Source organism: Pelmatolapia mariae, linkage group LG15, assembly GCF_036321145.2.
Source record: "Pelmatolapia mariae isolate MD_Pm_ZW linkage group LG15, Pm_UMD_F_2, whole genome shotgun sequence".
NCBI lineage: Eukaryota > Metazoa > Chordata > Actinopteri > Cichliformes > Cichlidae > Pelmatolapia > Pelmatolapia mariae.
Window position 1 is genome coordinate 11,124,281 of NC_086240.1, and position 11,335 is coordinate 11,135,615.

General features: G+C 42.1%; 1 protein-coding gene across 2 annotated transcripts; it reads left to right on the forward strand.

Annotated features, from left to right (window-relative positions):
* The first annotated feature begins 202 nt into the window (after window positions 1-202).
* LOC134643274 (uncharacterized) lies at window positions 203-10,901 on the forward strand. 2 transcript variants are annotated; one of them, XM_063495559.1, is made up of 4 exons: window positions 203-318; window positions 3,243-3,482; window positions 4,821-5,029; window positions 7,776-10,901. In XM_063495559.1, exons 2-4 carry the CDS (start codon window positions 3,266-3,268, stop codon window positions 7,890-7,892), a joined length of 543 nt encoding a protein of 180 aa, XP_063351629.1. In that variant the 5' UTR covers window positions 203-318; window positions 3,243-3,265; the 3' UTR covers window positions 7,893-10,901. The 2 variants fall into 2 exon arrangements, with proteins under 2 accessions (XP_063351629.1, XP_063351628.1); XM_063495558.1 differs by lacking the exon at window positions 203-318 and adding an exon at window positions 2,087-2,178.
* Window positions 10,902-11,335: the final 434 nt, after the last annotated feature.

The following is an 11,335-nucleotide window of genomic DNA, read 5'->3' on the forward strand; positions in this document are numbered from 1 at the left end:
TACTCACACGCTAAAAAGTGATATCTAAAGCATATCCTCTCGATGTATTATGTTTGCATAAACAGGCTGACTCTGGTCCTTTCACATTATTAAGAAGGGGCGGGTCCGGGGGCGGATCCGCCCCCCTTCTCCCCGTCTTTTTTTTTTTTTTTTTTTTTGACACAGAAAAAAACAACCCCTCACTCTAGTCAGCAAACATTCATGAGTAGTTGTAATGCGAGGAAGGTACCGAGGCTCATCACCGCAATCTGTAGGAAACAAGATAACGGCAAGTTGTCAAGATACCACCGATCACAACGGAAAACGCATATATTGGCGGTGAGTGTAACGCCGGGTTGTTCTGATTTGGAGAACGAGTCTATCTGCGCGCGCTGAGCTGTCGCGTGCCGCCCGTTTGTGGGAGTTTATCAACAAATGTGCGGGCAGCTCGGGCATGCCCGGGCAGGGACGGGAGGAGCGGTCCTGTCAGGTGGCTGGCGTGTGGCAGAGAGCGCTTCTACATGTGTTTCTGTCCGTCTCTCTATGCTAGCCAGACTTCCTTGTCTTGTTTTCTTTAACGGACTCGGTGAAGAGGGGACAGTGACAGGTTGAATTCGTCACCTCTCGCGCGTGCTTTCCGCACGTCCCGGGCTCCTGGTTGCTCCCGGTGTTTGACAAGCCACAGGCGTTATTGTTCGTATATTGCAGGTAATTTAGCGCAGGTTTATCACCGGCTAATGACTGCGGACGCTAAAAGTAAGTGGTTTTGTGTGTAAGGCACCGTGACTGGTGTCTCTTTAGACGCTTTTCAAGTTTGTTTTGAAGCTTTTATTTTGTCAGCGCCGGATAATTGGAGCCATAGTAGGAATACAAATAAACGCGGTCCTGGTTTATTATTTAATACAGCTAGTTAGCTGTCATGTGCTTTCGGTTTTCTTTTCTTTTTTTTAAGACTAAAGTAAGACTAAAGACTAAAGTAAGTTGTCGCTAACTGATTTACATAACAAAAATGCATTGATTTAAAGTCAACTTTATCTGCGTTTGTCAATGGTCGTTTTGTGCGTGATGTTTTGACAAGCTTCTTATGGTAGGAGATGCGATGGTTGCGAGTTTCTAGATGCGTAAACACGCAAGCGCTCGAGCTCGGCGTGTTTACGCTCTGAGCTGCCCGGAATATGGTCCTTCTGATGTGGATACATCGCAGTAGATCGCCGGCGGTCCTCTGTCGAGTCCTTGCGGTCGATCTGAACCTCCTTGACGTAAATGTCGGTTAAAGTCGATTATTTTTGTGCAGTGTTATCGCACTTGCACCCCAGGTGTTAACTTCCACATGACAAAACCAAACCTAGATCACCAGAAAAACTACAAAAAATGAAAAAAGTAGATCGTTAAATAAATAAAAAATAAACACCAGACTACTCTTTTCCTATTTTTTTCCCCATTTTAATAGGTTTTATTTTAACCGGACCACGCATCCAGCACTCCTAGTTGCATGAAAACAGCAGGTCGCATAGCAGTCGAGTTCAGTGTGCATGCTCCTCAAGTCCCAGCTTTGCATTGAGCAGAGCCCGTGCACAGATGGTGCAGCAGAGGGAGCCACTTTCTACTGGAGCTTTGAGACTTTTGACCAGCACTGTGGTGGCTGCCAGGCCTCCCTGCAGCCCCCAGGCAGTGTGTGTTTGTGTGTGTGTTTGTGTGGGTCTGCCTGTAGTCTGTGTATTTCCCTGTCTATGTTTGGGGTTTTGTTTTTATTTTTTTATGTGTCTGACAGTATGGTAATGCTGCCAGCCCTCATGATGACTGCCAGTGGAAATTCAAGACAGGGCTTGTAATGCAGTTGACACACAAGCGCCCATTTGAGCTCAGTGAAACTTGCTGCTTGCATAACATTAATTAATGTACTGCTTAACTGGCCCAGAGGAGATGTTGGCACAGATTTGAGCAGTTTTTAACTGTATTAAAGCACAAGTGAATTGACTAATTTCACAGTTAAATGTTTTTTTTCCTTTGGGGGGTGGGGGGGGGGGGGGGGTGTTGGTCAATAATTCTGCTTTCCTCTGCCAGTAAACAATCGGATTCAAAGGATGAGACAAAGTGACAGTGTTTTTCCACACCAGTTAAAGATGCAGTTTCCTTGTTTGACTCCATGTGATATGACATCATACAAAGAGAGATATATGACTGCGGCCGCCTCGCTCGGTAAACACAATACCAGTGTATCCAGTTTCAACTTTTTGCATACAAAAACTCAGCCTGTTTGTCTCCACTTACACAACAAAGGGAAAACACAGCCACCCTTGACAAAATGATATAACAGTAGTTCAGACTGGCGTGTGGCCAACAAGGAAGAGAGCGTGAGCGTATGTGTTCAGGAGGCACATTTGAGGATGGAGTGAAACTCGTTATCTCACTCACTGTATGTGGCGCAAAACAGTCTACCCTGAACAGCGGTTTCACTGTGGTCTGCCTCACGCTCTGCCCACTGTGCAGCGCAGGTTAACGGTGTGGACAGACGGCTATCCAGTGGTTGAGTGAGCTGGAACATGGAGTAAAGGTCTTAATGTGGAGGAGTAGAATTCCCTGACAGTGCTCTTCTGTGAGGCACACTCTTCAGATTAAAGTAATTCTGAGGGAGAGGGGTGGGGGAAAAAGCCTCTCCTGTGGATCTTTTGGCACTCAATTACAATTTGGCATATTGTGAGGAACAGCTTGGCAAAATGTGCTGCAGGAGGGTAGCAGCTCTGGTGTAACGTTTTTAGCCGCCCACTGGGTCCCCCTATATAGGATATTTCCATACATTTGTTTCCTCTTATTAATCATCACTGCAATAAAAACAAGGTTATACAGTTGGCGGTTGTATGTTTATTTTTCTTTTACACATACATTTACAGATCGGTCTTTTCTTCTGACCGAGCCATCTCTGCTTGTTTGTTTTCAGTATTACCACATGCAACATAAGCCTCTTAATGCAGATTATAATGACTAATTATTTATTTCCATTTAATACAGATAGGGTGCAATGCATGCCCATCTGCCAGAGGGCAAAGTTGCCACTGACAGCAGTGGGATATTTGGCAATTTTTGTTTTTGTTTTAAAACAAATCACACCCAAATTACCTGCACGCCATAGCTCGTAAACATAGCCAAGAGTCAAACCTAATCCTGCAGAAACATTTTGCATTTACACTAGCAAAACACTTGTGCGCACAAATGTCGGTGATCTCATTCGAAAAGTTTGATGTACCTTTCTTCTTTCTCTGCAGGAAGTTTACCGCTGAGGCGTCGGATGGATGATGAGGAGGAGGATATGTCACAGCCCATCTCGCAACTGTGGGGAACTCCCTTTAGGGGTGTCAAACACGAAGACCGAGTCGCACAGATCGCAGCCGGACAGGCCCTCGCCGCCGTCACCGCCGCCATGTCCACGTCGCAGAGCCACAGCAACAACAGCGTCAACACGCTGCCCTGCAGCTTACAACGGCAGCCTTGCCTACCGTTTCACGGTAAGGAGGGGGTGAGCCTGTTGAAGGTTATGCGGGCTTGTAGCTTTAGAAACATGCGGTTTAACTTCTGACTACAAGCAGTTTATTTTATCTCTTGGGTTTCTCGTCGGGGGTGCTGTATGAGGAGATCCAAATCTTGGAGCATGAGACAAACAAAATGCCATTTAAAAATACCACTGCAAAACAGATAAGCCTAGAAATCAGTTCTGTGAGATCCCTTTGTGCTATAATATTCATAAGAGGAACTCTCTATGTAACTGTCTTCAGTACAGTATTAGGCATATGCTTGTGACATAATGCGAAGAAAAAAATTAATCTGAATTTGATCAATGGTTATTACAGAAGATCCAGTTTTGTTTTACTTTGGATTTTAAATGATCATTTCTTTAAAAGATAAAAATAGACAACAATAATTGTAAAGCATGTAAAGCGACATACCAGTGTTAATATGTGCCTCAGTTTTAATCCAATAGTTTTTTCCAACGTCTAATCAAATCAGTATGACATCATGATAAATGAATTAAATAGACGCTGAAGTAGAATGTTGTTTGCTTGTTGACTCGGTATCAGTGCTTGAGAGGTGCCTATTGTTCCGCCTTAAAGTCATCAATGCATAAACACCACTGACTGTTATTACCTTGTCATTCAATGTAATGGATGTCATGCACTTGGCTTTATGCCATCGCTCCACACAGTGTTTCTTAAAGATATTGCGTTGTTCTGTGAGGCGAAATTTCACAGCGTTCTGCACACATGATAACATTAAAAAAAATTTGTTTTTCTTCAAGTGGCATGACTGTAGGAAAACGTGCTGTCAGGCAGTGAGTAAACTCAGTGACACGGCCCAGAAAGAGGCGGCGGATCGCTGAGGATCTTGTTGATTTAATAAGGTGTTTTCCACCTGCCGTCACTCTTGCTCACTTTTCTTGATTGTGAACTCTTCACTTGTACTTCATGTACTTTGTAATTTGCCCAGTCACGAGACGATCTGATAAAAACCTGTTTCAGTTTTACAGACTATTATAGCATCATATTTATATTGTATATATGCGTAGACGAGTCAGACACAACTGTGTTTGAGGCCGCTGATAGTAAACAAGATAGTAAGCCTCGGTTTCAAACAGTTTCTTTTTTTTCTTTTTTTTTAACTGCCTAGTTTAACTTCATAAGCAAAACATTAGCAGTTTTACTGAACTGAAACTACTACCTACTCAAATCGAACACTGCTTATATTACTTATGTAGGGATCTTGGCAGTAACACTGACCACAACTTCTCATCATTTTTAAAAAACCTAGCAACAACTCAAGTGTTAAGAAGCTTGATGTTTTCCTTTTAGGCTACGCCGGATTGCGTTTGCATTTTCCCGTTCACTTTGAGCCCATGGAAGACCGGGGAGATATTGAAGAGGAGGAGGAGGAGGAAGAGGACAGAGGGGAAGACATTGACAGCGTGGCAGAGAGACCCGAGGAGCTGAGTGTTGAGGTGCAAGTTGGTCGTAAACTACGGGAAATTGGAGACAAGTTCCAACAGGATCACGTTGAACTGGTAAGGCTCGCTCCCGAGTGGCGAAGCAGATCCACAGCAACCCTTACCTTCAAACACCGGGAACTCAAATCCATTTCCAGGCATAACTTGTAGAGACACTCTGAACATCATTTAACTTACATTACACAAAAGAAGAAGTGGATAATATCTAAATGCTCAATTAGGTTGTTGAACCACAGTTTGTGCGTGCCAGTGAGATCTAGCGGCAGCAGGGAACAGCGGTTCTAAACAGCTGCTAGAACTCAGACTATATTGTGTTACCTTTTTTTTGTTTTTTTTTATTTTATACATGTGTCCTTGATTAGAGACACTAATTACAGCTAAGTTGTGCCAATTTGTGGCTTGCTCTTTGGGTAAAAGGGAGAAGTTTTGCCAGCTTAAATTACTGCAGCCCACATCGGCTAAAAATAGCCCGAACAGTCATTCAGACACTTTCTCGAAGAAAACGAAAACTCTTAAATCATTATTAAGCCGTGATTTAGCAACTTCACGAAAGGAACAAAACCAAGAAGGAGATTATAAATAGATATCTATATAAACAACCCATTTCAGTGTTTTTGTTTATTGTTAGAGAAGCCTCTGACCATAAACTATCTTCTGAAACACTGAAACCTCATGCGGGAGTGACTAAATTTCTTTATTGTCTATAAAAAAAATCAGCTTTGTTACTTGTAAGGTTACCTGAAAGTAGGACTCTTTAGGGTGTATTTCCTAATAAGTTCTTTATAATGGAAAAAAATTCCCAAGCACAAGGCTCAAGTTGGAAAGCTCGTCCGTGAACACATGTCGTGTAGTTCAAGATAAGCACTTAATTGTGCATCAATATTTGCAAAGCAGTTACTGGACTGCCCATGGGCTTAGTTAATAAGTACAAATAAACTGGGACAGGCAAGTTTCTTATCTGCTGCCATGAGGATTTGCTCTGCCAGCAAGGTGTGGCTAATGCATTTGGAGAAGCATTCTGATGAAAAGAAAAGCTGTATACGGTTTTGAGTTTGGTGTAAGGTTTGAGAAAGGACAGGTGAGACCGTCACAAATGGGAGTTAGCAGCAAGTCTGTGTCTGGGTAGACTCGGTCGGCTGTTTATATGCTCATCTAAAAATAGAGTCTGACTCACACACTTATAGACACAGCCAGTAACATGACGGCTACCCACAATACCTCAGTTGTCCCGCTGCCTGCCTCGGCGTGTGTGTTTTCTCCGTGTGTTTTGGTTTGCGTTTGTAACTCTGTGACACAGAGATAAGAGACTTTTTTTTTTTTTCTTTTTCTGTCTGCTGTCTGCGCTGGAGATGGTTTCATCATACAGGATCAGATACTGCTGTTGTAGGAATATTCCAAAGGGGGAATAATCAAAAGTGCTCCTGTATGATATCCAATCACTTGTCTGTACCATCTCTGCTGCTATTGTTAGACTTTTTCACTTGCTTCTCCAAGCAGAAGTTGCCAGTGTGGGCCAGTGTGTGGGTTTTTTGTTAGTGTGAGGCACGCTGTGTTTGTGGTTTGAGTCTTGTCCATCAATTTTGACTACTTTGGTGGCTGGCTGCTTAAATGCTCAGGTGTTACTTAGGGGGTAAAAATTAACCCTTTGTTACACTGAAGAAAAGGGGAGGTGAGCGCGGATATTGTCCCTAAAAGTGGCTAACAAAACACACAATTTTCCTCACTACCAACAAGAGTGAATGCATAAAGATGAGCTTCATGTGAAACACAAGGGTAGTGTTTAAATAAGCTCAGCAGTGTAAAATTAAGGCAATTAAGGACAATTAGGGTTACATTTAGCAGTGCTGGTTCAGCTCAGTCTGCTAGTTCTGCATCAAATAGCCTGTGGCCGGCTCTGATTGCTAGCCTGGTAGAGACCTTGGTGAAGAGAGCGCAGGGGGGAGGGGGGTTTGCCCAACAAGAATGCTTATGCAACAGGCTGCAAGGTCTGAGCGCGCCTGTTCAGGATGCCAGAGGGAGCAGTGCAGGATTAGAGACGAGGAGGTGGAGACAGGAGATTTCAGGATGCAGCAAGAGCCCCTTCATCTGTCTGTAGCCCACAAGGCACGAGCACCCCAATGGAAAATGAGGGTGAAAATGAGACGGTAGCTTAATATGAGGGAACGGTTTCATTTTTGCTTTGCTTTGTTTTGATAATTTGCTTCTATCTTTTTTTTTCTTCTTTTTTTTTTTGCTGACTGCGCTATTAAAGGAAAGCTGTGCTGAGCTGCAGCCACGCTTTCTTTGAAAGCATTTCACTTAGAGCTCCTTGTATTGAAGTCAGCAGTGCAATATTTAATTAGAGGGACAACTAAAACCTTTGAGAGGCAGATGAAGTAATGCTGCTGGGATGATTGTCAGATCCTGGGAGCTAAAACCTTTTAATATTTCAATCAACTTTTTCGCTTGAAACCAAGTAAATCATTATAAATATTTTCTGTTAGGAGAATGAGACTTCCTGGGGGGGTGGGGATTGAAGGCACTTTGGTATGCGTGTGACAGACAGGTTTTCTCGACACAAGCTAATGTTGTGGAAACATCCAGTCTAGTTGGTCATATGGTTTCATCTCACAGGGTTTACCACAGTTCACAATGCTTTACCTCAGAAACCTTTTCAATTGAAATCAGTGTGTGTGTGTGTGTGTGTGTGTATTGACTTTCACAACTGACGAGTGTTGTGATTCTGATATGACAGGAAGCTTTTATACGCCCGGCTCTTGTTGAGGCTGACAACATGTCTTTTCTTTTGTCTGTCCCCTTGCAGTTTATGAGGCACCACAGACAAAACCTGCCTTTCTGGATGCGCCTTACCATGGCCCTGTTTGGCTTTTTGTTTCCAAGAGAGGCTGTCATCCCCCATCTGAGAGGGGAGCACAGATGAAGGGACTTCTTCCTGGCCCTCGCCTCAGCCCCTTACTTTCCGAATGGAAATGAGGGACTGGACTGGACGGCACTGTAAGATGGAACACGGGTTTGGATTTTTGTTTTCTAGTAGAAAACGATGAGATGAAGAAGACACTGGTCACCGCTGGACGGAGACTGATCAATTTTTTTCTTGCTTTTGTTTGTTTGTTTGTTTTTTGCCTCTCCGAGAAGAAGCCATTCTGTTTGAAGAGATATTTTCGAAATATTTGTAAGATTACCTATTTTGTACAGTAAACTGCTCTTTTATTTGGTGTTTAAAGTCTTGAAGGACCTCCATCAGTCCAGGGAATGCCTTATTCTCTCCTGCCACAGCACATAGTCTTTTGCATCAAGTAAATCATTAAAAAATGATTACATTTAAGATTAGGCCACTATGATGGTGACAGACTGTGGACGTGGACATTTCTGTGTGCTAAAGATACTGACTTTCAACCTTGAGGACTCAAGGCACATTTTTGTTTATCCTCCCAAAATAACTTCTCATCCTTTTAGTGTTCCACATCGGCTAATTTTTTTTTTTTTAAAAAAAGGTTGTTGTGACATTGTGGCAATTTATCACTGCGATGTCGGTCAGCTCAGATTCATATTTTACCAGCTTCCACTGTAGATATAGGATGCTATAAAAACCTGTCTTTCACTGACATCATCTGCATCTCGAGTACCACGAGGGGCGTAACGGTACACAGAAACTTGGTGTTGGAGACACAGATTGATTGATCATCATTCATTTAAACAAATCATGAAAGGCAACAGTGCAGTTTCATTTGACAGAGCTATTGAATTTGAGAAAACACCAGTTGATTGGCTGTGCAACACAAACTTAACATGTAGTGAGAGTTAACACAACATTGAACATGCATAATAATATTGCCACAGTGCTTGGCCACATTTCAAGGCTAACCATGTTAGCATGCTGTAGCTACTGGACTAAACGCAGTGCAGTGTTGAGTGCAGCTTGCTTGAAAAGTGTGCAGACAAACATCAGAGAGCACACCAAACCGAAGAACTTTCATGCTGAAGGAACACGTGCAGAACGGTATCGTTACACGCCTGAGTACCACTCAAGCTGGAGGTGACGACAAAAACTGTGCAGATTCAGACACTGTTTTTGTAACGCATGTATACTTGAATTTAGGTGTACTAGAAAATATTTCAAGACCTGACATAGTGACGGTGATTACGATTTCTGTTTGTGATGCGTGTCGAAACCAAATGAGCACAAACAAAGTCAAACAAATCTCACTCGTGGGATTACGATCAGGGAAACGGAAACAATCAGACAACTGAGAAGCTTTGGGGAAAAAAAATCATCATCCCCCCCCCCCCCCCCCCCCCCCAAAAAAAAAGAAGGATTCCAGGTTGTATTTCTCTGGCTGGGTTGACAATCTGAGTTTTTACTCTTTGCTCCATTGCTTTGGGAGTATTTTAAAGAGTGAGCAATATTCAAGCCAGTGGACACAGTAACCGTCTTTAAGTTTTCAGCTGTCAATAATGAGCAGTATTTGCAGTCAGACTTCCCCTGAACATGCCGCTTTGCAAACTTCTTTGTTACAGAAACATTTTGGGGTTACGTTAAAGAGATGCATTTTTATTTTATTTCACTCCAGCTGCACCTGATGTGCTAATACGCATTATATCTCTGTCAGTGGTACATTCAGCTTCACTTAGTAGGAACAGCTTCTGTACAGTTTAAGAACCATTTTTAGTAGCGCGAGAGACGCATCTAGGGGCAGGGCAAGTGCTACACATCCTCACGTGACACCTGCTACTTTAGTGACACATTTTACAGCAATGCAACCACTGTTCTGTCAATGAAGTCTTTAAGGACTTTAAATATGAAGTTAAAAGGACTCATTTGCTGTATTTTCTCAGTCTGTTGCAGATTCATGATATAGATTTTTGAAGACACTGTCAGATTTTTTTTTTCTTTCATTTTTTTTTCCTTCAGGGAGTAGTTAATTCTGTGACACTTGCGTTGTGCTAAAAACTTTTTTTGAGTGAGGACATGGTGCCAAGAACTCACTCGATGCCAGTTAATCTTGATTGATGTCATACTCAACACCGAACAAGCAAACTTGGTTTTCTTTAAACATTCTCCAAAGCAGTTTTAACTCAACATCAGCCTGTAAGTGTGTTTCAGATTGTCAGGTTTTTGTCTTTGAATTAAACGTTTCCTGCAAACACTGAACGCTGAGCCAATTCAGATAGCCATGACACTTTTTTTTTGGTCTTCAGTCCAAAGCTTCTTGCTGTCTTTCATTAACTACTCCCTGTGCTTAACAAGAAAAGTTTCCTTTAGTTTTTTTGAGAGAGAGATAATTTATTCTAATTTATTTTATGTATATTTGCCCAGTGCTACTGTATAAATGCTATCTCAGTGTGTACAGTCCTTTTCTTCTCATTGTTGAGGTGCATTCAGTTGCGTGTTTGATGCCTGTGTGTGGGGAGGTTGGACTAAAGCCATGTGCCTCGTGCGTCCTCACACCAGCGGTGCGAGTCTTTACAAATCATGCGAAAACCAGACAATCAAATGTACAAAATGTGCCTTGTGAGTAACCGACCTGCCACATCTTCACCATCAACACTTGGCATATCTCTCAAAGTCACTGGTCACAGCTCCTGTTTCACTTGGGCTCTGTGAGATCAACTTCCAGAAAAATAAAATAAAAAAATAAAAAAATCAGTTTGACTTCTCACAACAGCTTGCGAGGCACAGGCTCAACCTTTGACATCTCTCAGCACGAACGGCGAGTTTCACCATGCAAACCTTCTCAATATCAGAAACGACTGTTTGCAATCAATGTGCACTGTAAAAAAACTATTTTTATCGGTATACTGTATTTCGCGCCTCTCTCTTTCTACTCCTGCGCTGATCTTCCCCTCTAGATGCTTGAAACTTTTTAAGATCTGTAAAATGCTGGATCGGCCTAGCTTGTCTGGGTTTTTGTGCTTTTTTTTTTTTTTTTTTTAAACAAAAACAAATTTACAGTCTAGAAGGGGTTTACATTTATAGGAGGAATGAGCCACCATGGTGCCCAGAATTCTTTTGTGAGATGGGTAGAGCATCCACTCAGTCGGTGTGATGTTTATCTGAGCCTGTTGTTACCAACCACTGTTGCAATCTTGACTCACGTGAAACATTTGTTTTATATGTTTGACCTTCAGTGTCTTTAATATCAAAATTTTTCAATTTATTAAAAAAAAATGTATATCCAAGAAAGAGTACATCTTTACTGTCAAGTGCTGTGATTTGGTGTTTTTTATACATTAGACATGATTTGACTGAACTATTGTTGCTATCTTTATAAAAAAAAGTCTAAATTTTACCACACTTTTTTTTTTTTTGTAAGAACTAGAACAAGACGACTTTTGCTTTTCTACAAATGCGAGGCATTTTTG